This window comes from Peromyscus maniculatus, chromosome 3 (genome assembly GCF_049852395.1).
Source record: "Peromyscus maniculatus bairdii isolate BWxNUB_F1_BW_parent chromosome 3, HU_Pman_BW_mat_3.1, whole genome shotgun sequence".
Classification (NCBI taxonomy): Eukaryota; Metazoa; Chordata; class Mammalia; order Rodentia; family Cricetidae; genus Peromyscus; species Peromyscus maniculatus.
Window position 1 is genome coordinate 41128610 of NC_134854.1, and position 27273 is coordinate 41155882.

The 27273-nt window shown below is 39.5% G+C and overlaps 1 protein-coding gene across 2 annotated transcripts in view; it reads right to left on the reverse strand.

The window, feature by feature from the left end:
* Positions 1 to 8848: 8848 nt before the first annotated feature.
* The window catches only part of Pus7 (pseudouridine synthase 7), a 62464-nt gene continuing 44039 nt past the window's right edge, over positions 8849 to 27273 (reverse strand). The window contains exons 8-16 of one of the 2 annotated variants that reach the window (XM_076566367.1): positions 25435 to 25563; positions 24261 to 24386; positions 20522 to 20583; positions 19711 to 19871; positions 18507 to 18633; positions 17227 to 17328; positions 12122 to 12251; positions 11032 to 11123; positions 8849 to 10555 (exon numbers count right to left, since the gene is read on the reverse strand). In XM_076566367.1, coding sequence (XP_076422482.1) covers positions 10419 to 10555; positions 11032 to 11123; positions 12122 to 12251; positions 17227 to 17328; positions 18507 to 18633; positions 19711 to 19871; positions 20522 to 20583; positions 24261 to 24386; positions 25435 to 25563 — 1066 coding nt within the window. In that variant the 3' untranslated portion in view covers positions 8849 to 10418. The remainder of the gene's footprint in view (positions 10556 to 11031; positions 11124 to 12121; positions 12252 to 17226; positions 17329 to 18506; positions 18634 to 19710; positions 19872 to 20521; positions 20584 to 24260; positions 24387 to 25434; positions 25564 to 27273) is intronic. The other variant, XM_076566366.1, reaches the window with a different exon arrangement.

The window sequence follows — 27273 nt, forward strand, 5'->3', positions numbered from 1 at the left end:
TATCCTAATAGTTGGTAATAATGTAAAGTATTTAAAACTAGTAATTGTCTTTTTCTTTTCTTTTCTTTCTTTCTTTCTTTTTTTTTTTTTTAAACAAGAACCTTAAATCTAATGTCCTTTGCTTAGCCTTTTTCCTAACCCTTGACAACAACTTGTAACCAAACCCCCTAAATAATGAAAATTATCCCAGACCCAAAACCCATTAAAAGAACCAAAAAACCACCCGCCCCACACCACTTCTTTGGCAATGTGGGTGTCATATTCTTAAAATTGCTTCCTGCTGGGTATGGGCGAAGTTATCTTTATCCTGAAAGAAAAATTTAGGTTAATTGTCAAATTCTAGGAAAGGTAACTATATCCTTCATTATTATCCAGTCTGTGTATAATGCCAAAGTTCAGGGTTTATCTCAAGTCCTTATTCAAGTAGTCTCTGAGACTGGATCATCTCAGCTAGTCATCTCAAAATTGTTCTGAGCACCTTGTAGTTCAAAGCTGATCTGTAGATGATGTTTGTCAGTTCAGTGATATTATTATTGTCCACGTGGAATTGTTGTTGTTGTCGTTGTTGTGGGGCCCCATCTTCTTTCCGGAGACTTCAGTTGATGTTAGGCCTGGCCGTGATTTCCTGCAGAAAACTGATAAGAGACTCGAACACAAAGACATATATATGCAGCTAACTGAAGCCTTTTTTCTAGAATTAGTTAGTACTCTATATGACCATTCATATCTTAACAAAGTTTAAAATGTATATATATACTAATCTTGTAAATTTTGATATAAAATTTATACTTTAAGAAAAGTTTAAAGAATCAGAATAGAATCAAAGAGTTGAGATTAGTAATAGAATAGTCCCTTAATTAATTTGGCTTTTGTCCTGTCCCATAGCAGAAAATGGCTCTTTTATTCTGTCATGATACAGGGAGTTTGTATTTTCATTTTAACAACATGCTTGAGTTTAAAGAAGGAGAGAGCCATTCTCCAACTCCAAAGTCAGCTTTAAATTTTAATTGAACTGGGACTATTAGAAGACCAATAGTGTTAAATCTTTAGAGAAAAGCAGAAACAAACATTTAAGAAGACATAAAATTTTTTAGATAATATATACCCATATGCCATATACTCCCATATACTCTGTTTCCTGGGATAGATGATTTGTCCCTTTTCTTCAGTTGTCTCATTTGTCTTGTGTCCTTCAGATTCCTTAACCTTCATTCTCCTAAAAGACAAAAACAAAAACCTTCCCCCAAGACTAATTTTGGGGATGTTCCTTTTTGGCAAGTTATTATCTGATTAAATGAAAAGACATGTGTTACAGGTACAAGTTAGTTTAAATTGGATGTTCATGCTGATTGATGAACTATCACCTCCTCTAATTAAGAGGTTTCTCTTGTTCAAATCGAACCTTTATCAATTTTGATGGTACCCACAGCTTATCTTCTCCTGTAGAAACAAAAGCAAAACCTCGTCCCCAACGTAATACATACCCTGGCTTCCATTCTGAGGTCAGCACATCCTTAAAGTATATAGGCTGATTTAATTCTGTAGTTTTTTCTATTACCCAATGTCTCTCTGCAGCTGTTGTTCCTTTCTCATTGGCATTCAGAAAATTCAAAGTTAATAGAGCATTATGCAGTCTATTTCTGGGGGTTTTTGTTACTCCTTTCTGTTTATTTAGCATATCCTTTAGAGTTCTGTTTGACCTTTCTATAACTGCTTGACCTGTAGGATTATGTGGTATACCTGTAATATGCTTTATATTGTAATAAGCAAAAAACTGTTTCATTTTAACAGAGACATATGATGGAGCATTGTCAGTTTTAATTTGTGCAGGTATACCCATGATGGCCATAACTTCTAGCAAATGAGTGATTACAGAATCAGCTTTTTCAGAACTCAGAGCAGTTGCCCATTGAAATCCTGAATAAGTATCAATGGTGTGGTGTACATATTTCAGTTTTCCAAATTCTGCAAAGTGAAACACATCCATCTGCCAGATTTCATTTCTCTGAGTACCCTTTGGGTTACATCCTGCTGGTAATGGCGTTTGATTATAGAAGGAACAAGTAGGACATTTCTTTACTATTTCTTTGGCTTGTTGCCAGGTTATGGAAAAATCCTTTTTTAAACCTTTACTATTGACATGATGTTTTTTATGAAATTCTGAGGCCTCCAGCACATTTCCTACCAATAATTTATCAATCTCATCATTGCCTTGTGCTAGAGGGCCTGGCAGACCAGTATGAGATCGGATGTGAGTTATATATAAAGGATGACTCCTTTTCCTGATTGTATCTTGTAATTGAATAAATAGTGAAGTTAATTCTGAAGCATCAGGGATAAATTCTGCAGTCTCAATATGTAATACCACTCTTTCAGCATACTGAGAGTCAGTTACTATGTTGAGAGGTTCTGAAAAATCCATTAATACCAACAGAATAGCATACAATTCTGATTTTTGCACTGAATTATAAGGACTTTGTACCACTTTACTTAAATTTTCTGATTTGTAACCTGCCTTTCCTTGTTTGTTGGCATCTGTATAAAATGTACGAACTCCAGATATGGGTTTTTGCCGTACAATTCGAGGCAAGATCCAATCAGCTCTCTTTATAAAATCAATTCTGTTGCTTTTGGGATATTTGCTGTTAATTTCTCCCAAAAAATTACTGCAAGCTCTTTGCCAAGGTTCACTTTCTGTCCATAATTTTTCAATGTCCTCCTTAGTTAAAGGTACGACAATTTCTGCTGGGTCTATTCCTGCTAATTGACGAAGTCTCAATTTTCCTTTCCAAATCAAGTCAGAGATTTTTTCCCCATAAGTTTTTAATTTTTTATTTGGTTTATTTGGTAAAAATATCCATTCCAATATAATATCTTCCCTCTGCATTAATATTCCAGTAGGGGAATGCCTAGAAGGTAAAATAACCAAAATGCAATCCAGCTTTGGATCAATACGATCCACGTGCCCTTCATGTACTTTCTTTTCTACCAAGGCCAATTCTTTCTCAGCTTCAGGTGATAATTCTCTTGGACTATTTAAGTCCTTGTCACCTTCTAAGGTTTTGAACAAATTAGTCAGTTCATCATTTTTTACCCCAACAATAGTTCGTAGATGAGAAATATCTCCAAATAATCTTTGAAAGTCATTAAGAGTCTGTAGTCTATCTCTCCTAATTTGCACCTTTTGGGGTCTAATTTTTTGTAGCTCTATTTTATATCCTAAATAATTAATAGAATCTCCTCTTTGTATTTTTTCAGGAGCAATTTGTAATCCCCAGCAAGGCAAAATTTTCTTTACTTCTTCAAACATTCTTTCTAAAGTATCTGCATTTGAGTCAGCTAGTAAAATATCATCCATATAATGATAAATTATAGATTTAGGAAATTTTTTACGTATCACTTCCAATGGCTGTTGTACAAAATATTGGCACAGAGTTGGGCTATTTAACATTCCCTGTGGGAGGACCCTCCATTGAAATCTTTTAACCGGTTGAGAATTATTATAATTAGGCACTGTGAAAGCAAATCTTTCTCTGTCTTTTTCTTGTAAGGGTATTGAAAAGAAACAGTCTTTTAAATCAATAACTATGAGAGGCCATCCTTTTGGTAACAGAGTAGGCAAAGGAATTCCAGATTGTAGAGAGCCCATCGGCTGAATTACTTTGTTAATTGCTCTAAGGTCTGTTACCATTCTCCATTTACCAGATTTCTTTTTAATAACAAATACAGGAGAATTCCAAGGGCTGGTTGACTGTTCAATATGCTGAGCATTTAACTGTTCTTCTACCAGCTCTTCTAAAGCCTGGAGTTTCTCTGTTGTTAAAGGCCATTGCTGAACCCATACAGGCTTGTCTGTTAACCATTTTAAAGGTAGAGCTGTTGGTATTTTTGGAAGATTATCAGTTGTTGTGCCCTGTTCTCGTATAATATGGATGGCTGGTGACCACTCAAAATAATGCCTTCTAATATTTCTCTCAGAAACATGTGCTAGTTTATGATTTGTTTCTGAGATTGGAGGGATTTTAATCTGAGTATTCCATTGTTGCAACAAGTCTCGACCCCACAGGTTCATAGCTATGTTAGCGACATATGGTTTTAATTTTCCTCTCTGTCCTTCTGGACCTATACATTCCAGCCATCTTGCACTCTGTTTCACTCCAGATAATGTCCCAATTCCTAACAGTTGAACGTTTACCTCTTGAAGAGGCCAAGCTGGATGCCAAAATTCTGGTGCAATTATGGTAATGTCCGCACCTGTGTCTACCAGACCAGACAACAAAACACCATTTATTTTTATCGTTAATTTTGGTCTCTGTTCATTAATAGAAGTTTGCCAAAAAATTTTCTTTATGTTTTCTCCTGAATTTTCTATTCTCTCTTTTTCATCATCCTGACCAGCCTGATTTATTCCAATAGTCATTTGGTTATTTAATCGCTCAGAGCAGGGATTTCCTCTACAGCTGCAGGAAAGGTTTGAACTGGTTTTGCTATGGGGGCCTGCATGAGGCCCCTCTGGGAGTTTCCCGAAAACTGAGGCAAAGGATTACCCTGTCTGTCCTTTGTTGATCTACATTCGTTGGTCCAGTGTTTTCCCTTACCACACCTTCTGCATACTCCAGAAGGAAGGGGCATTCTGTTGCCATTGTTCCTTGAAGAAACATTGCTTCTAGGATTGACCTGTTTACAGTCCCTTTTAAAATGTCCTTGCTTTCCACACCCAAAACATCTAACACTCCTCAAACCTTTTGAAATTACTTCTCCTACCCACGTATCATGCCCATCAACCTCAACATTAATTGTTTCTCTAATCCAATCTTCCAAAGGTGCAGATCTTGCCCTTAACGGCCTGATTATTCTTTTGCATGCTGCATTCGCATTCTCAAATGCCAAAGCTTCAATTATTGCCTTACTAGCTTCTGATCCTGAGACCATTCTGTTTACTGCTGAAGCCAGTCTTTCTAAAAAATCTGTGAAAGATTCTTTAGGGCCTTGCATAACCTTTGTGAATGACTCATGTTTTTTTCCTGGTTCATCAACTCTGTCCCATGCATTCAAGGCTGCCATTCGACATAAAATTACGGTTTGAACATCATATAAACATTGTGTTTGTATTGAAGCATATTGGCCTTCTCCAATAAGCTGATCCTGACAAACTTGTATTCCTTTATCCCTCCATTGTGTTTCTACGTTTCTAGCTTCCTCCTTAAACCAAGTCAGAAATTGAATTCTCTGGCTGGGTTCCAGAACAGCTTGTGCAAGGTCCCGCCAGTCCTGTGGTATAATCCTATTATATGTTGACCAAGAGTTTAACATTTGCTTTACATATGGGGAATGCATGCCATAAGATACTATTGCCTCCTTAAACCTTTTAAAATCCATCAGTTCAATTGGAGCCCAGATATTTTGTGTAGCCATTTGATCAGGCATCTGCTGTACGGTTACAGGATAAATTAAGGATGATTGTGTGAAAACAGGCTTTCTTTCTGTAACCTTATGATCCAAACTTGAACCAACTTCACTGTTAAAATTAACAGGTTTTTCTAAAGCTGTTATCCTGGCACTTAAATCGACTATCTTTTTAAATAGTAAAATGAGAATAAGCATGGTGATTAACTGCATAATTCCCATAATACTAATCTTTTCATATAGTTGTTCCATTGTCAGACTGCCTAAAATTTCAAACAAAACCCAATTTTCTTCCAATGTACACAGGAAACCCATTTTTTTTTTTAATGTGGAAAAAATTTGTCTTTTAAATAGTTTCCTTTATGACTTACCAAATCTGCGTAGAACAGTAGAAATCCGAGCGAATTTCAAAACAGCCACCTAGAGTCCTAGGTGTAAATCCAGAGAGAGAGAGAGAGAGAGAGAGAGAGAGAGAGAGAGAGAGAGAAACAGAGAGACAGAGAGAAAGCAAGAGAGAAAGCAAAAGCGAAAGCGAAAGTGAAAGTGAAAGTGAAAGTGAAAGCGAAGGGGTAGCCGGCTAAAGCTTAAAGCCAGCCACTTGTTCCCTCTGAGCCGAGTCAAGGCTTGGCTTTACAGCCAGGGGCCCTGTTTAGCAGGGCAGGCCTGAGCTGTTTGTAGCACTGGCTTTAAGCAAGCAGCTCACAGTCCGGCCTGAGCCCAAGCAGACCTGGGCTGGGGCTAGGGAGCCGGCTGCTCCGGCTAGGGAGCCGGCCCCAAGCAGTTTTTAATGGATTCTTGTCACGTTGGGCGCCAGATGTAGATGTAACCAATCGTATTATTAAAATAAGAATCACAGAGCCAAGGTAAAAGAGAAAAGCCGAGAGGTCAGAGCTCAGAGATAAAATCTTACCTCCTCCAGTGCTCCTAGCTTCCCCGAGAGAGGGAGGTACTTCCTGTGTCCCTGTTTAAATAATCTTTCTGTTCTGCCTTCTCATTGGTTGCAAACCCAACCACATGACTGCCTCATCACTGCCTGTAAGTACCGCCCTCCAGGTCTTAAAGGCGTATGTCTCCAATACTGGCTGTATCCCTGAACACACAGAAATCTACCTAGCTCTTCTAACCACCACGCTCTTACTATGGCTCTAATAGCTCTGACCCCAGGGCAACTTTATTTATTAACACAAAATTAAAATGACATTTCAGTACAAATAAAATATCACCACATTCCACCATGTTGGTTCTAGGGATGGAACTCATGTTATCCATTTTGGCAGTAAGCGCCTTACCTTGCCAGCCCCACAGCTTGGGAGCTCCTCTGCTTGCCTCTCACTTCTGATGTCTGAAACAAGATATGGTTCACTTTCCTGACCTGTTTTATTTTCATTTGAGACAAGGTCACATCTAGCTTGGGCTGGCTTAGAACTCACTACATAGCCTAAGATAAGTTCAGACTTCTAATCTGCCTGCCTCTACCCCACATTACCCAGTTTTAAGTGGTGCTGGGAATGGAACCTGGGGCTTTTCTTGTATGTTATCAAGACCCCTACACCTGAGCAACATCCTCAGCTCTCTCTTAACTAATTTTCATGTTTCAAAAAAGCACATACTAAATCTAGGTGTGGCAACACATGCCTATAATCCCAATACTTGTGATGGAGTGCAGGAGTTCAAGTGTAACCAGGGCTTTGAGTAATATCCTGTCTCAGAAAAATAAATAAAAAGCACATACATGGTGGTAAACACCTGTTATTTTAGCACTTGCAAAGTTATGGCAGGAGGAAACTGTGTTTAAGAACAGCCTAGGACACAGGTTAGTGAGAACCTGTTTCAAAATGCCAAGACAAAACAAAACCCCAAACCAGCATGGCCTGACACCCAGGTCACAGTTATATGTAGCACTTGGAAAACTTACTTTGTTTAGTTTTTACATACATGCTCCATTTCATTCAAATTGGCCACACAATCTATCCCAATACCCAATATAAATACTACATGTACTATTGCAGCTGATGCCAACTTACTGATTTAGGAATCAACCAGGCATTTTATTTCCTTTTTTTTTTTTTTTTTGAGCTGGGGTTTTGCTCACTATGTTACCTGGGCTGGTTCCAAACTCCTGGAATTAAGCAATCTCTTGCCTTAATCTCCCAGTACATAGAATACAAATATTCTCACCACATCTGCTAGGATTTTTTTTTTAAACATTAGAGTAATGGTTACCTGCATGAAAACATGAAGACTCTGAAATCAACCAGTTTTAAAACACTTGAATTACATTTGCTCTTTGACAATTTGATACACATATAAAATGCATCAATTACTCTCACTACCCCATAGACCAATCTCTGGTCACCCTTCCACTTCTCCTGAGACCTTTTCTCATTGCATGATTGGCTCTTGACAGGTAGATACAGCTGCTGTGATTGATGGTTGTAATGGCCATGCCATTTCCAGAAGATAGCATTTCGTAGCCCTTCTCCCTCATCCTCTGGTTCTGATTCTTTCTGCCTCTCTTCTATAACATTCCCTGAGCCTCAGAGAAGAACCAGATGTTTTGTTTCCTGTTTGTTTAGTAACGGCTACAACTATACTATAGTTGTCTGTAATATGAAACTATGAATAAAACATTTCATAGGAGCCAGGCATGGCAGGTAGCTCATGCCTGTAATCTTAGTGCTTGGGAAATCTGGCTAGGATTGTTGAGTTTAAGGGCAGACTTGGCTAGTAGTGAGTTCTAGGGTAACCTTGGCTAGAACTTGTTTATTTGAAAACCAAACCAAACCAAACCAAACCTCTAAGACTGACCAAATAAAAATTGCCATTTTCTTTGCTTTGTGAGAGACTCTCACTATGTAGCCCTGGCAGGCCTGGAACTTGCTGGCCTCTAACTCACTGAGTTCTGCCTGTCTCTGCCTAGAGTGCTGGGATTAAAGGTGAGAGCCATCAAGTCCTGCATCTTTGAAACACACTTACACAGTTCTCAAGTGTAGACTTGGCCTCGGCCTCCCCAGGGCTGGCCAACAGGTGTGCCACCACTCAGCTTTATTTACCTTACTTTTGCATTAGGAAATGGTTCCAGTTTGTAAATTTGCTTCAGAGAATCCTTTTCCTATTGTTAACATCGAGGGAAGTGTCCTGACTTCCATGCTAAGGTGATGGCTTATTTCACATGAAATCTCTACAGCTAAACATTATGTTCTCGAGTCTCAAAATAGCTTGAAAAACCTGCCTCAAATCATTATTGTTTCTGTTGATATCTAAAATGATACCTGTACAGGGAGCCAGTGAGATGGCTCAGTGGACAAAGGTGCTTGGTGCCAAGACTGATGACCTGAGACTCACATGATGGGAGGAGATAATCAACTCCTGCAATTATTCTCTGACATCCACATGTATGCTGAGATGTATACATGAACACACAAATAGGCACACACAGAGAGACAATAAATAAAGTGTAATTAAAAAAATTATGTGTACACATAAAATAAAATGTAATTTTAAAAAGACAAAGTGACATATACAAATTGGTGAAATTGACTGATGTGACCAGGAAAATCAACTCCTCACACAGGGAGGGCTCAAAGTATTTCACAGATGAGGACAGTAAGTTGAGATTCTTTGTTTAAATGTCAATTTACATGTAGTACTTGTAAGCATACACTTCCAATAGGAGACTAAGTCTTCTCATAAGTAACTGTTAGTTGTTTCTCACTCATTTGCAGTCTTAGCAGTGGCACAGGCCAGTACATAGAAAGAGTTAAATGCATTATTGGTTCTCACTTGTGCTTTCAGGGCCAGACCCAGGACACATGCCATTCATGCTCTGCTCCAAGCATTTCTTTACATTCCAGAAAGCACACTGGGAGGCCATGGAGGGATACTGTGGACTGGATAACTATGAACCCAGGCCCTATCATCAGTCATCCCAGTGGATACAATTTCACATGATTCTCACATCCCATACCGTATCAAGACACTTCTATGTCACCTCTGCCAAGGACCCTTCACTCACTGAGTGCCTTGCTTTCCTTTAGTGAGGGACAAGATTTTTACATGCATTCAGTTTTAGAATATTTATTTGATTTATTTGCATAATTAGTAGAAAGGAGTTCTTAAAAATATTTATTACATTTGTTTCTAGAAATAATAGAAAATAAAATTAGTAGAGTCATGTTACACAACTTGGGAAAGGCATATACATCCTTTCAGAGAAGGATTTTTTGTGGCGCCCATGATGGAAATGCAGCTGGTGACAGGTTAGCATAGAAGGAGCCCTTGTAAGTTTTCCACATTTTCTTTTTGATCACTGTTTACTTTTGAGTCCAGTGGAAGGAGTCCTGAAAGTAAAGGCACCTAGAACAAAATTAGACCTTTACCAATAAAAACTACATATTTATATCAAGGAAAAGGTTCACCTGAAAGACACTGATACTATAAACAGGAAAGCCACTGCAAGCTAAGATGTTTATAACTGCTTATCTGAATCCAACACACAGCCGCACAATGAAAACCATGTTGTGTTTATAAACCTGTGGATGTTTTGTTATCATTGAACCAACATGAGTACAGTGTGTTAAGTATGTACTCTAATTTCCATAGTCAAGATCTGTTTGCTGCATTTGCTCTTGAGATGAATCACTGTGTATTCCCATCATGGACTTATAAAAATTCCTGGTGTTTGAACTTCAGGAGCGCAGCAAAACCTAAAACTGCTCCTTTAAACCAAAGTCCCCTTTATTGTTATAAAGCCAAAAAGCTGATGCTGAACTAGGATTTAAGCACCTAAAGTATATCCTGACCAATTTATATCTTCTGAGCTATAATTAGGATCTTCAGGATTTGTATATGTGTACAAACATTGTAATTATTTCTTTAAGCTGATAAAAACTTTAAAAAATACAAATAATCCTTTACTATAAAAGTTTTAAAAATCAAATATGAGCCAGCAATTAAAAAAGACAAGAACAGGAGGTCACCGAGCAGGTACTTGTCTCTGAAGAATGCACCCCTCATCGTAGCCAGTTTGTATTGAGCTGGGTCTGGTTCTTGATGCTGGTGTCCATTTTTAGCACTTCTCGAATGGCCATGGTGGCGTAAGTCGATGGAGGAAGAGAAAAGTCCATCTTCAGAGCCCTATACTTGCCTTCTGCCAGGCAAGAAAGAAGTGCACGGTCAAAGACGGAAAGTGGCTGCGGCTGACCAAAGATCCCAGACCCCCAAGCTGCACCCTTTCCTTAGGTTCTAGTCCCCAAGGGTCCTCAGAGGATGAGACCACGGAAGTGAGAGCACACGAGTGTATAAACCAGCTGGATGGAGGTGGCAACTTTATTCAGGATAACAGAGCAGGTAGGGCTGGAAAGATGGCTTATCAAGTAAAAGTACCTGCCGCTGAGCCTGATGACTTGAATTGGATCCCTGGACTCATCTGATCTCTTCAGTCCAGTGAAGAGCACTGGCTCCCACAAGTTCTCAGGTTCTCTCTCTGTCTCTGTCTCTCTCCTCCTTCCCTCCCTCTTCCTCCTCTCAAGCGCGCGCGCGCGCGCGCGCGCGCGCGCGCACACACACACACACACACACACAAAAAAAAAAAAAAAAAAAACTCTTCACATTATGCTGATTTACCAGAAGCAAAAATTGGTGGTGGTTTTCCTTCTAGGTTGTCCACATCCGTGTTGAAAAGTGGAATTTTAGGATCATTATATGCAACGACTTCCCTTCAAAATACATAAAGATAAGCATGAATGTGAACATTCACATATGGCACATTCTTCATCCCCATTTTTGGAGCAAGAAAAACATACAGGTTGACTTGTAAGCCTCCCCCAGAATAGAACAGGCCAGATTTTATGCATAACAACTGCTTTTCCCTTACTTTATAATAGATGACAAATGCTATCAGAGGGTGGAAATGACCTGAAAGGTTTCTCTAGCATAGTAGACTTCATTTTGTATAGGTGAAGTGCAAGTAACCATGGCATTTACATTCCCACCAGAGTAGGAACCACTGCCATCAACCTTCTTATAAGAGAAACTGCTCCCCAGAGCATGGAAGGTAAAATCCAACTATACCAACTTCATGCCCATTGCCAGGAAAAAAAGAGAAAGAATTTCCTGGCAATAAGCAACTAGTTCAGCATTTCATTTTAAAGTTAGAAAAAGCTTCAGGAAATAAATAAAAAAATATCAAAGGTATCTTTTAAAATAGATACATATTTTAAATTCTAATTTTATTTTGTATGTATGAGTGCTTTGTTTGAATGTGTGTCTGTGCACCATGTGTGAGTGCTAGAAGAGGGTGTGGAGCCCCTGAAACTGGAGTTACAGAACTGCCACGTGGGTGCTGGGAACTGAATCCTGGTCCTCTAGAGGAAGTTAGTGCTCTTAACTGCTTAGTTATCTTTCTAGCTCCAGAATCAAATGGAAGTTTTACAGAGAAAGGTAAGAAAGTTCATTTTCTGTGTATCTGTTCAGTAAGTCAGAGATGCCAACAAAATATAAAAGAAGTAACTTTCACTGCATGACTGCAGTCAACACTAAGTTCTTGATCACTTGAAGAATACCAACAGGTGGCAATAGTGACAGCAGTGATTGGACAGTCAACAGCTATGGAGCACTTACATGCTGGATTCGAAGCACAGAAACACACACACACAAAGCAAAACCTTGTGGTTCTATAAAATACTCCACTTCCGAATCCTCAGTCTATACTCACCAGCTGACATTCTGAGGCCGAATAATGATCTTTCGATAGGCACCCGATAAGGAGTAATCTCGAATTGTGTGTCTCATGTTGTCAATATCAAGATTGTCTGCAGTGAGCATTTCCCTGTAGGCTTCACTAACTGATACAAAACACAAACAGTTAATTGGAATGCAGTCTGTCAGCATATTAACTTGAACTGTAGTAAAAATGGCATAACGTGTAGGTCCAGTCAGACTGTCCTAATAAAGTCAGTGAACTATAACACCTCTGCGACTCAGCCACCAGGCCTAAAAGGTGTTGTCACCCTGTGGCTTTATTTTTGTAATCAGCTATGGGGCTTGTGGTATAAAGATCCCAAGCTAACTTCAAAAAACTTACATGGAGTTTCTAAATACAATTTATATATGGTGACTCTACATGTTTAAAAACAGGAGACCCTAGAAACCATCTGGTCCACCTCAGTCTACAGGAGATGGCTCTCTAATGTTCCCTTATGTGTCATCTGTGGGGACACAAGCCACAATATTAGAATGTTCCTCCCATTGCAAACAGGTTCTGTTTTCTTACAGGCTTTGTTGATGTCTCTGAAACATGGTAGATTAGCTGTCCTTACATACATCCATAAGCATTGGAGCTATAAGTCCTTTCATGTGACTTTGGTTCTTTCAACTGTGTCTCCTCTCTGACATTTTTGGTTTTATCTGCCCCAGAGTAAGAGGAATGATTCAACAGGCACTCCAGATACTTCATTTTTGTTGTTGTTTTTCTATTTATTTATTTGAGAGAGGGTTTCCCTGTGTAGTCCTGACTGTTCTGGATCTAGCTCTGTAGACTAGCTTGGTTGCAAACTTAGAAAACCACCTGCCTTTGCGTCCCTGAAGCCATGGGCCACTACACCCAGCCCAGATACTTTTTTTTTATTAAAATTTTTTTTCATTTTGTGGGGCAGTGGTGGTGCATGCCTTTAATCCCAGCACTCAGGAGGCAGAGCCAGGCAGACCTCTTTGAGTTCAAGGCCAGCCTGGGCTACCAAGTGAGTCCTAGGAAAGGCGCAAAGCTACACAGAGAAACCCTGTCTTGAAAAACAAAATTTTTTTTTCATTTTATTAATTGTGTGTCAGTGAGTGAGTGAGTGAGTGAGTGAGTGAGTGAGTGTGTGTGTGTGTGAGAGAGAGAGAGAGAGAGAGCGCGCGCGCAGAGCTGAGTGGGCACTGAGCACATGTAGAAGACAGTGCAGTTATGGAGGTCAGAGGACAACACTGAGGAATTGGTCCTTTCCCTGATTTCACACTGGTTCTAGGGACTTAACACATGTCGCCAAACTTGGGTGTCATACAGCAAGTGCATTTTTACCCATCTTGCTGGCTCTTAATATTTTTTTTCCTTTTTGGAGACAAGGTCTCACTATATACCCCTGGTTGGCCTCACTCACAGTGATCATATTGCTTCTGCTTCCTGAGTGTTAGAATTAAAGGTGTGCACCACCATGACCTTTGTGACCCTTGATATTTTATAAGCTACCATCGAACTAATTTTTCTTTTCATGATTAAAAAAAATTTCATTTTTATTTATGTATTTCATTTTATTTATGTATGTGTATCTGTGTATAAGTGTATGTGTGTGTGTGGGTACCTATGGAGGCCAAAAGGAACTGGAAACCCCTGGGGCTTAAGTTGCAGGCAGATGTATGCTGGGAACTGAACTCAGGTTGTCTGGAAGCGTAACAATCTTTCTTGACTACTGGGCCATCTCTCTAGAATGTTACTATATAGCTCAGGTGTGGGAGCTCACAGAAGTTTCCTTGTGAGATCTGAGTTTGCCTGACACAGCAGAGCTGCATAAGGGGATCATGTGACCACAGGCAAGGTTACCAGGTGGTTGGAAGGGTCTGCACTTGGCTGTGCCTGGGGGGAGGTTTTTTGCTCCGCCCCTTGGTAATCCTTTAAAAACCCTTTGGCAGAGGCAATCAGAGCCCGATGGATAAGGACCTAGGTTCTCCTGAGGCTAGTCTATGTTTCTGTTTCTCTCTCTCTAGCTATCTTTCTATCTAATATTTCCTACTGTTCCTGCTCAAGAGTACCCTAGGGAAAAGTGGGGGTGAGATGGTGGCCCCACTCAGGAGCCTTTAAATAACAACCTTCCTGCTTCAGCTTCCCCAGTATTATGACAATGGCATGTGTTACTGCCTGAACATCTGACTGCTCGGCATGTCTTTGAGAATTTACATTCAATGCTTTCGGCACTTCTTATTTTTTCTATTACTAACATTAACTTCATCTTACATTATTTACAAATGTAAGACGATTTAGGAATATAGTCAATTCATTTCTTCAAGTTACATTAAACATTAAACATTAAAAATGCTGGAAATACAGGGACAAGGAAATAAGACAGCCTCGTCCCCTAAGACCTTCTTGGTACTAGATGTGCCTGTGTCATAGGTCCAAATGCTTAACTCCTCTAGTAGTATGTGTCCCTTCCAGGGCTACAGTGTTTCATGAATGGCTTTGTCAAATATTCTGCAAATTTACTTTTTCTTGGAACCAGCCAAGTTCCAGATACTGAGAGGAAAAAGAAGAACGGGAACATTCTTTTTCTTTCTGTGATGGCTGATTGAGGCTATCAGCTTGACTTGGTGTACCAATTAGTTTTTGTTAACTTGATACAAACTAGTGAGTCACTTGGGAGAAGGGAACCTCAACTAAGGAACTGCTTCCATCAGACTGGCCTGCGGTATCTGCAGAAATCATATTCCTGATTTCTGGTTGATAGAGGAGGGTCTAGCCCATGGTGGGTAGTGCTATACCTGGACAGGTGGTCCTAGGTTGTCTAAGGAAGGTAGCTAAGCAAGCCAGAGGAATCAAGCCCATAGGCAGCTTTCATCCACTTCCTCTATCTGCTCCTTCCTGAGTTCCCGTCCTGACTTCCCTCAATGATGGAGTGTGATGGGGTTGTGTGAGCCAGATACATCCTTTTTGCCCCAGGTTGCTTCTGGTCATGGTGCTTTATCAAAGGAACAGAAACTAGGATACTTGGGTGGCAAAATGGTAACCATTTTTTCTTCTCACATTTCAGCTGAGCCTGTCCCACCGCTATTGAAAGGGAAACACAGGAGACTTTGTTTTTGACCAGACCAATTAACTGGGCCACCGTACTAGTGCCAGTGATGGTGGTTCTGGAAGAGCCTGGCATTTGAGTCAGAGGACTCAGTGGGTAAGACTCACTCTTAATGCAGACATGCCTTGAACAGAGCAAAAGGCAAAAGAAAGGCAAAGGAGCTCCCTCTCCCTGAGACCTGGGACACTAGCCCCAGACTGACAGAACAATGGCTTCTTTGGTTCTCTAGCATGCAGATAGCTATAATCAAGTGAGCCAAGGTCTCCCATAAATCCCCTTTCTTATCTCTATTAATGCTATCTGTTCCAGGAGATTCCTAATTAAAACAAGGGTTTGCATTTTTCTTTTTCTTAAAAGGACAATTTTATTAGAGTTTAAAAGAAAAACTCCAAAGAAGGCAAGCTGTAGATCTCAGCAGTTGTCCAGAGGAGGGAGATGGAGAAGAGGTATAGAGAAAGCCATGCCATGAGTCAGGCATGGAGGTCAGCCACATGGCAAAAACAAGGGGCGGAGGGTGTGTGTGTGTGCTCAGAGAAAGAATAAAGAAGAATAAGTATCAGAAAAAGCATACTTGTGCTCTGGCCTGCATCAAAAAAGAAAAAGGAAAAGTTACACCTCAGAAAGAGGCAGAATCAACAGACCCTCACAGGAGCTGTGTGGCAACCACCAGTTTTAGCATCTTGAGACTTCTCCTTGGTTGCTGCCAAGGGAAGCAGACTACACTCTTCCCTGTCCACCTTTACTTATTCTCTCTTGTTCCAGTCCACTCCCTTCTTTTCAGTGAAGTCAGCCAGTGTAGGTACCAGAAGAAAAGCAATGTGGATGACTTATTAGATTTCTATAAACCTGGCTAGAAGTATCCAATCATCCAAGGACTTTAGTCCTAATCTTTTTGGTTTGTTTTGAGACAGAGTTTCTCTGTGTAGCCTTGGCTGTCCTGGTCCTCAATCTGTAAACCAGGCTGGCCTCAAACTCATAGAGATCTGCCTGCCTCTGGCTCTAGAGTGTGGGGATTAAAGGGATTCATCACCACTGCTTGGCTTCCTAATCATTTTCTTTCCTTTTCTTTTTGGTTCTCCGAGACAGGGTTTCTCTGTGTGACAGCCTTGGCTATCCTGGAATTCAGAGATTTGCCTGCCTCTGCCGCCCAAGTGCTGGGATTAAAGGCTTGTACCACCACCGCCCAGCTCCTAATCATTTTCTAACTTAAACAAACTCAAGGAATATAATATTAGTATGTAGAACTCTGGCCCTTTAACCAAGAAAAACTATTTTAACAGAAAAATACTATCCACAGGTCAGTGCTGGCTAAGTGTTGGGTTAGTTCTTTCAAACTGCTCAAAACCATTCAGAAATAATGACAAAAAGTCTGCAGAATGAGAAGTAATGCAGAGGATTCTAATTTCCTTTTCTCAGTTTGCCATCTAGCTTATAGGCTGAGGCAACCCTCCAGTGGATCACAGGCCATGACACTACAATGGGATAGCTTCTAATTTAAATTATCCTCCTGAATACATCCCTTTCCAGGAGACCATCGTGTGTGTGTGTGTGTGTGTGTGTGTGTGTGTGTGTGTGTGTGTGTGTAATGTGTATATATGCATATATTATATATGTGTGTCTATACACACATATAATATACATATTTCATAAAGTATATATGATATATTAATATTTATTTTTAATAAATTTATTTTAATATATTATATTTGTTATACATACACATATAAACTTTTATATAGGGCTCTCTATGTAGCCCTGGTAGCTTGGGAACTTGCTGTATAGATCAGGCTAGACTTGAACTCACATAGATCTGTCAGCCTCTGCTGGGATTAGCCATCACACTCAGCTGTTTATAGGTTTTTGAAGGCTAAATTTCTATTAAAGAAAGCTTTAAGACATGTTTCAAATATTGATTTTCCTCTGCTTCATTCTTGGCTACTGATAGCTTAATCATGTTATACTTGTTTTAAATAGTTGGCTCAAACATGGAACTTACTTTTATGTTTGGGGTAGATAACATCAAAACCAGGCAGGGGCATCACCACATCATGAATGGAGTAATTATTAACATCCTCTTCCTCAATGTAGGTGGCTGTGGCTGCAAAATCCCACAAGTAAACAGAAGGTTAAGAAAAAGCATTGTTGGGGACTGGAGAGATGGTTCAGCGGTAAAGAGCAATGACTGCTCTTCCAGAGGTCATGAGTTCAGTTCCCAGTACCCACATGGCAGCTAACAACTATCTCTAACTACAAGATCTGACACCCTCACACAGACATGCATACATATGGCAGAACACCAATGCACATAAAATAAAAATAAATAAGTTATTTAAAAAAAAAAAGAAAAAAAAGAAAAAGCATTGTCATGAATTCAGGCTCCTAAGATTTATATGTCCCAGTGACTTGAAAGAACAAGATGTCCAGGTGCAAAGGCCCAGGAATCTTAGAATCCCTCCTTTTCCAATTAGCTGGAACCCTGAGCAAGGGGCTAAATCTTGCACAAACCAGAATACTTACCAGTAGTACTGCAACAGAGCAATGCAGGCAAAGTGTCTAGTGTAAGATCAGAAACACAGTAAACATTTCATAGGACAGAATATTAGCATTTCTTTTTTAAAAATTATTTTATTATTTTGTGTGTATGGATGTTTTGCCTGCAGTATGTCTGTGTACCATGTGTGGGCAGTATCCCTAGAGGCCAGAAAAGGGTGTTGGATCCCCTGGAAATGCACTTATAGACAGTTGTGAGCCACCATGTAAGCACTGAGGATCGAACCTGGCTCCTCTGGAAGAATAGCTAGTGCTCTTTACAACTGAGTCATAGCTTGAGACCCACATTAACATTTCTTACGCTTACGTTTCAGACCATTTGATTATGTTCAGTAAAATCAGCTCTGGTCTGGTGCTCTCCTGAAGAAACTCTTTAAAACTGCCTGGTGACACAATGAAACGCTGAGACACATCCATAAATGTAGATATTTTGAAGACCCATATTAACAATTGTAAAGGACTTTTAGCCAATACTGGCCCAAAGTTTATTCTGCTACACTAGCTGGAGGCCCAGAATGGAGGCCCAGACTTAGCTGCTTACCCAAAACACATACATATTTTTTTTATTGGTGATAAAAACTATCAGCCTGAGTTCATGTGGCCTTTCCATCTCCCACTTACTACACATCTCTTTCTTAACTAGTAGTCATGCTGGATTTCAAAAACACTGCTATAAAATATCTGAGTCCTGATCTGGCTGAATGACGATAGTATATGCCATTTTACCTCCTTTGAGAACAAGGTCCCCTGGGACAGGTTTCAGACCGTAGTCTTCTATCCTTTTGCTCACCATGTTATTCCACACATAGCTTTGATAACTATGGATATACATTAAGCGATTATTTCTTGGTATCTGCAGAGAAGGGAGAAATAGGCAAAGAAACGATTCTGAACACTTAAAGTGCCATTTTCCCAGATATTTTGCTCATTTAATGGTAATCCTAACACAAGAAACTCAGACTTCAAATCTGATTGTGGGGCTGGGATGTAGCTCGGTGGGAAGGCACTTCAAAGTGTCCTGTATTATACACACACAGAGACTATGCTTGCTACTTCCTGTTGAACTCTCTTCCTTAGGTAGTTTAAAGCTCCAATGAAGATGATGACCAAGAAATGACTGGCCAATGGGGTCAGACCAATGGCTCAGCAGGTAAAGGCACTTGTGCCAAGCCTGACTACCTGAATTTGATCTCTGGGGACAGATATAATATAAAGAGAGAATGAACTCTCAAATGTCCTGATCCTTACCTGTGTGCTCAAGTACATGCATAGACACAAACACAAAATAAAGTTTTAAAAGAAATGACTGTACATTGGCTTCTAAACTGGACAAATCCCTTCAATTACATTAAATTCAATTGAAAATTATATTTTCCTGATAACATTTAGGGCTCTTTCCAGTTTACTTTTTCCCCATCCTTATGTATTGAGTTATAACAAACTTTATATGTTCAATTGAATTGCAGCTCTCTAACAGTTATCAATGTTTCTCAGATACAGAAGAGATTTAATAATGCTTGATGACATTGATAAAATATTTCTCACTTTGCAAAACACTGTTGTACAGGTAAATAATTTCTGAATATTTGTAATTTGTAGACTTCATTTGATAATAGCCTAACTTCCTTTTAATTTAATATATGATATTTTGATAATGAAATCTACTGAAAAATAAACAAGGTTTTTAAAAGAAAAAAAAAAGAAAATTATATTTTCCATAGATACTTTCTTGAACCTCCAATGTTAATAAACACCACCAGCATTTCTCACATCTCATCATCTTTCAGGGTCAGAATGAGGCATACTCAAGTAAATTCCTTTGAAGACTACTAAAGGATTCTTATTTGCTGTTGTTTCAAAAATTTTTAAGTTCATGTTTAAAAAGCATTAGCCACCTTGAGTCAGTGCCTGATTCACAAATTTCACTCACTATGCCAAATGCAGAGACTATATTCTTCATTCCATATTTTGAAAGTCCTCGAAGCAGCTGACCTTCCACACACCTTTTGACAGGTAGTTTTTTGAGGGCAGAGGCTGGATCTTTGGTCTTGGCCCATTCTTCTCTACATTTCACCAAGTACCCCTTTTCAGCTGTAGGAAAAGAAAAGCTACCATCAAACTTGTCCAACAGAAAAATGTGCATCACTTAACATCTTTCATGGGGAACATAAAACTGAGAAAACATTCACATGTAATGAAAAAGCTCACAGTCTGCCCAAAAGCAAAAACATGGAACCCCTGAAGAGATTACTTCTCTTTGGCTCTGTAAACAGCAAGAGCTACTGCTCACCATCACCTCAGCTAAGGAGGTTTCACCTTCTCTTTGCCCTGTACTGTTTGCTTTAAAATGAAAAACAATTATTTTTAGCTCAAATATCAAATAGTTACCTAAAGTGAGTATAAATATAAATTTAACAATTTATAAACTATCAGTTAAATACCCTTTTTACAGTAAGGTTTTAGAGATATTTCCTGGAAAAAATTTAGTCATTATACTATGCTTTAGCAAAATGATCATACATACAAGTTTCCTATAAATTTAGAGAATTTGTAGTAACTGAAGAGAAATAAACTTATATTTAAACGTGCATGAATAAATTGGATGAATAAGGAGCTAGAATATTAAAAAAAAAACAAGAACTTTAAAACAACAACCTGCAGTTACTTTTACTTAAAGTAATTCCATGAATATCTAGCTATACACCCTATGCATTTTATTTTAACACAAACTTTTTTCTCACCTCCAGAACGGGGCTTCAGTATTAAATCCATGACTTCTGTCCAGGAATTCTGTAGAATAGCTCTAGAATTAAACAGCATTTACTTATTTAACCTTGCATAAGATAAGCTTTGTATGCTCAACTGTTGAGAAGGCAAGAAGAAACACCTATGAATTTACTAAATTTAAAAAGTTTGTAGGAAAACTATGACACAGACTTCAGTGACCACTATCTGCCATAGAAAGCTTCTCTGAGGCTAGAAGGATGGCTCATTTACTAAGAGTGAGTAGTGCTCTTGCAGAGGACTTGAGTTTGGTTCCCAGCAACTCACAGCTGCCTGTAACTCCAGTGGATCTGCTGCCCTCTTCTGGGCTCTATGTGCATTATATTCAACATGCACAAACCCACAAGCAGATATACACTCTGCAGAAGACCTGGATTCGGTTTCTGATTTCTGGATTCGGTTTCATTTATTTGTCATAAATGGGACATCATTTCATCTCCTCCAAAGAGCAGGGTCACCAGAAGAAAAGGGAGTGGAAAGAATATAGAAGCTGGAGGATGGAGTGGGAAAGGATCTGACTTCTGAGTATCACATGACTATTGTACTTTGAACTCAACAGCAGCTGTGACTACTCACACCAGATTCCCAGAAAACTGGTCCTGTTAATACCCTGTCATAGAATGGAGGGCACATTTTATTCAGTGATAAGTTGTCCATGCTTCTGTAAACAACTCTAATGGACCTCAATGGGACACATTTAGAACACATGTAAGTAAATGTGGAGAAAGCTGGGAAGAAGCAGGCAATTACAGTGGGGAGGGGGGAAGAGGGTGTGTGTAGAATATGACTGAATATATACATATACATATGAAAATAATGAAAACAATCAGTATGTAATTAATATATGCCAAGAAAAAACATCAAAAAAAGTTTAGATTGTCCTTTTGCTATGGGGTGTAAGAGTTTTTCATTTGTTGTTATATATTCTGGATTCATCTTCTGTTTAATTATATATTGAGATTTGGCATTTCACCTTAGGGTGATTACAGTAAATTCTATGACGGTAGGGAATAGTTTGACATTGTTTGGAACTCTGAATTAACTTGTCCTGGCCTTTGGCCATATTATGCAACTTCTCTTTCTGAGTAAATCTGACACCACTTTACTGAGCAATTATTTGCAGTTAATTTTCTTTGGGATACAAAACTATAGGGTTACATGGCTGTGCTTCTGCTAAATTAATTAAAAATACATAGGCTGATACAAACATTCCTTAAATATTCTGTGCCACAACAATCAGCATCTATATTATGCTAATCTGTATTTTCTATTAGTTACTGTAGTGGCTTTTCCTTCCTCAGTGATGGTGATCTAGTCTAGGGCTTCATGTATGGTAGGCAAGCACTCTTATTAGCTGAGCCACATTCTAGTCCTAAACTTTCCTCTTGTTCTTGTTCTAAATTAGCAGATCATTCTATGTTGCTAGCCTGGTCTTTCACAGTCCTAATCAGCTGCCCAGGACTGGACTCCACTGTGCCTGTCTGGTCTTAATTTAGAAAGATTTCTATTTATTAATTATTTAGTATATTTTAAGCGTAGAAATAGGTGCTGCATAAACACCATCTTCATTCTCAGCCTTCTGTGAAGTTGGTATTATTTCCACTTTACAGAGGAGTAGTTTGAGGCTCAGAACTCAAGCCTCACTTTACAATACTGCCTGAGAGAGGCACAGGAGCTGCCACACAGCAGACCAATCTCTCGAACCTTGTAAAATCACATAAGCAAATACAACTTGATACTGAAAAACTGGATGAGAGAAAACTCTTATTTCTACTATTTAATTAGTGTGCTTGGGAGCCCTCCTGAAGCACAACATCTGTACTTGCTGAAACAGAAGAACAAGTGTTCTCAGATAGCATTCAGTGAAGCCACCATCACTCTAACTCCCATATAATTTGTTACTTTATGTGGCAATCACTGCTGGACAGCCGGATCCCCACAGTATGTTCACAAAACCAATCTCATTTATTGGTGAGATCTACTGTAATAATTTTTACTCTGGAGGGCTTTCCTATTACCTAAGTGTGAACCAAGCTCTTCTTCTTTTTTTTTTTTTTTTTTTTTTTTTTTTTGGTTTTTCGAGACAGGGTTTCTCTGTGTAGCTTTGTGCCTTTTCTGGGACTCACTTGGTAGCCCAGGCTGACCTCAAACTCACAGAGAACTGCCTGGCTCTGCCTCCCGAGTGCTGGGATTAAAGGCATGTGGCGGCACCGCCGCCGCCGCCGCCACCCAGCAAACCAAGCTCTTAAATTAAATGGTATCTTCTAGGGTTTTCTTGAAATGGTGGGGGCAGGGCAGATGAAAGATTAATCAACTAGAACTTGTGTGTTGAGATCATAGTGTGCATGCCTTGGGTCTGGGTAATCTGGGCCTTTGTTACCTAGCTTTTTTTTTTTTTATTTTTCTTTTAAAAGACTTATTTATATATTATGTATATAGTATTGTGTCTGCATGTGTCCCTGCAGGCCAGAAGAGGGCACCAGATCTCACTACAGGTGGTTGTGAGCCACCATGTGGTTGCTAGGAATTGAACTCAGGACCTCTGGAAGAGCAATCAATGCTCTTAACCGCTGAGCCATCTCTCCAGCCCGTTACCCAGCTTTTTATGGTTGGCCACTTACCTGCTGAAAAGTAAAAGAGAAGCCAGGTGTGGTGGCACACTCCTTCAGTCCCAGCACTCAGGAGGCAAAGGCAGGCTGATCTCTGAGTTTGAGGTCAGCCCGGTATACAGAGTGAGTTCTAGGATAGCTGGGACTACACAGAGAAACCCAGTCTCAAAAAACCAAAAAGAAAAACAAACAACCCACCTCCCCCCCAAAGAAACCTAAAAGAGACCACCCCCCCAAGGGCAGTGAGAAGTGAGAGGTTAAATTTAATATTTAGGTCACATTTTCAACTGTGTGCATATGTGTGATATACATATGTGATAGAGGCTAGAGACCTTCCTCAGTGGCTCTCCACCTTATTTTTTTCAGACCATTTTTCACTGATTAGGCTAGTCTCATTGGCCAGAGAGATCAAGGGATCCACTTGTCTCTACCTTTCCAACACTGGGGTTACAGATGTGTTCTACCACACCTGGCTTCTGTGTAGTGCTGGGGTTACAGATGTGTTCTACCACACCTGGCTTCTGTGTAGTGCTGGGGTTGCAGATGTGTTCTACCACACCTGGCTTCTGTGTAGTGACCCCATGCTTGTGTAGTAAGCACTTTACTGAGCTGCCTGTCTCTCCAGACCTCATTTCTTTCTTTCCTCCTTTTCTTTTTCTTTCTTTTAGAAAACACACTGTTACACTGTTGCATGCATTAACTGAAATAACTGAATAAATCTTACAAAGAGCCTATGGATCAGGTGTTCATTTGCCCTAAACATGACAGAATCCTGAAAGAATCAACACACCATTAACAAAAATCTTATTTCTTTTATGAGAGGCATCCTTTAGATAGAAATTACAAAATTAAATACAAACCTTTCAATTAACAAAACTTTCTGAATCGTCTTCTATATAAATCACCAAAGTACTCCATAGGTAGAGTCAGGCAGACAGATCTCTGTAAGTTCAAGGCCAGCCTGGTCTACACAGTGAGTTCCAGGACAGCCAGGGCTACACACTGAGATAATGTCTTAAAAAACAAGACAAAACAAAACATAACTCAAAAAAATAAAAAGATAAAAGTTAGAAAATCAAATACATACCTTCCAACTTGGTACGTAGGGACAGCTGTAGTCCCAAATCTTTGCATGCCATAGTAGTTAATGAAGCCAGTCTCCTTCAGAGATTGCATGGCTTGCTGTACTTGCTCATCAGTTCCTGTTATATTCCTGCAAGGACCCAAATTATCCAGAGGAAAAAAATGGACAGTCAAACTCATTTTATGATGCACACTGTAACAGTGGCTTCTGTATCTTACCTTTGCAATCTTTTCTGATTGCCTCCTGAGGACTCTGTTGATTTGTTAATCAGCTTTTTTTGGAGATAGGGTCTCTCAGTGTAGTCCTGGCTGTCCAGAAACTTGTGTTGTCAACCATACTGGCCTTGAACTCACAGAGATTCCCCTGCCTCTGTGCATGAACCACCACTGACCAGCTCATTTTAATCAGTTTTAAGTGCAAATTATTGTAAGATGAAGCAATGCGGTGTGGATTCTCACACTATGTAGTTCCCAAACTTGTCCACTTCCTCCAATGAAATGTATTTATTATTCTGCATGCATGTCTTGCTATATAGCCCCTGGCCAGTCTACAAACCATGTAGTCCAGGTTGACCTTGAAGGAGTCATGTGATCTTCTGCCTTTGCCTCTGAGTCTGGGATTATAGGCATGTGCAACTATGCTTGATCCCAAACTGAAACTTATGCCAACAAATAACTCTCTCCCAAAGTAATCTTTCTATGAATGTGTCCATTCTAGGTACCTCATAGGCCGGGCGGTGGTGGTGCACACCTTTAATCCCAGCACTCGGGAGGCAGAGCCAAGGTGGATCTTTGTGAGTTTGAGGCCAGCCTGGTGAGTTCCAGGAAAGGTGCAAAACTACACAGAGAAACCCTGTCTTGAAAACCAAACCAAACCAAACCAAACAAAACCAAACAAAACAAAACAAAAAGAATTAAATCACAGGCTCTTTATCTTTCAAAACTGGGTCTGAAGAACAATGTTTCTGAAGGCTATAGGAAGCTTTTGAGGGAGGGATAAAGACCATTTATCAGAAGAAATGCTACACAGTATTTGTTCCCTACTCCTACAGTCCTTGTTCTCCCAGCCCTTCCCTCTGTACCAGCTGTCCTCTACCCTATCAACACACAGAGACAGACCATGGAGACCCAGATAGCCAGCCCAGGTCTCCTGTCTACTCCTACCTGTAGCACTTTACCTGAGAACAACAGTGAAGTGATTTCCTTGAAGCTCTCCCAATTTCAGAGGGGTTTTCTGATAGCTGAAATTACCCAACTTGAAGTTCATCAAGCACTTATTCAGGTGGGCAAGTCTTTGTGCACTTATTCTTTAAAGAAAACAGGAGCAGAGAAAGGATCGTGAGATCCTGCAGAAAACAAGGGCACACCAAGGCTGTGACCATTAGAAAGACTGCAGAAGGTAACAAGGTGCACTTGTCCTTCCCCCTTGAATTACTCTTGTGCATAACAGTACTGGAATGATGGGGCTTAAACAGCAATGGAAACATAAGATGTACAGGATGCTACTTTCTGTGCACAGGGGGTAACAAAGGGGATGGTGGCAGACAGCAATCCCACAAGACTGTAAAGAATGGTCTCTAACATTCAAGAAAAGATTAGCCATAATTGGGCCAGTAAGAAAAATATTGTAAACTCATAACTAAAAGACAACCTTGGAGGACACAAAAATCATAAGAAGAAAGAAAATTAATTGGTTCATCCCTTGAAAAAAGTATTAGGTCTCTGTATTTCCTCATTCTTTTAAAAAACACATTGAAGATGTGTATAGCTAGAATCATACAAACCTGTATCCTGCTATCATTTTACACAAGTGTTCCCATGCTGTTACAATTGTTTCATTAGAAAGTGTTTGTCTTCCTCAACAGGAAATCTATGTAGAAAAGCAAATACTATACTGAAAAGTCTTTGCTCTGTCTTTATCCCCATAACCCTCCCCACTTGCAATCGATGTTAACACTTTCTTTCTTTTTAAATATTTTATTTTTAATCATGTGTATGTGTGTTTGTATGTGTAAATAAATACAGGTACTCCTGGAGGCCAGAGTCATTGGATCCCCCTAGAGCCAGAGTTACAGGAGATTATAAATTACCCAATGTAAGTGTTGGCAATCAAACTCAGGTCCACTGCAAGAGCAGTATATATTCTTTACTGATGAACTATCTCTCTAGCCTCTTGGCCTGGAAAGTTTTGAAGTAAGATTAAGATTAATACAACTCTCTCAAGAAAAGATGTTCATGTCAGAAGGTTTCATGTTAAGGGGCTGTTCTTGATATATTAAAATTATTAAAATGCTCATTTTTATTTTTATTTTGAAAATATATAAGGGAGGCTGGAGTGATGGTTCAGCAGGTAAGAGCATTTGCTGTTCTTACAGAGGACACGGGTTTGATTCCTAGCACCCACATGGTGGTTTATAACCACCTGTAACTCTCATTCCATATCTGAAGCTCTCTTCTGACATCCACAGGCACCAAACCTGCACATGTAGGCAAAATACTCATACATAAAATAAGATGAATCTAAAAAAACAACAAACAAACAACCCCCCCCCCCCAAATCCTGTAAAGGCCAAAGACAGGCCATTCTGGTCTATACAGCCAGTCCTGGTCAGCAAAGGTTACATAGTGAGATCCTGCCTAAAGACAAATAAACAACATCCAAAACAACAACAACAACAAAAATATACTTTCCAAAGTACAATATAAAGATAAAAGGTACTTGCCAGTGTTCTCACCCCCACCCCCAATGCCAGTCACTTTATATTTTTACCTTGAATGCTTCCATATGTATCTTTGGATTTTCTTGAATACAAGGTGAACTTTAGGTCCCTTTTTTCTACCATCTGGGCTCCAAGAATCCAATTTATTTATTTAACTATTAATTGTCTTTAAGAGTCTCTCTAATTTGGGTCATGAACTAGTTGTTTTCGATTTTCAATTATTAGAAACAATGCCATGATGGCTCAGAGGTTAAGAGCACTGGCTGCTCTTCCAGAGGTCCTAAGTTCAATTCCCAG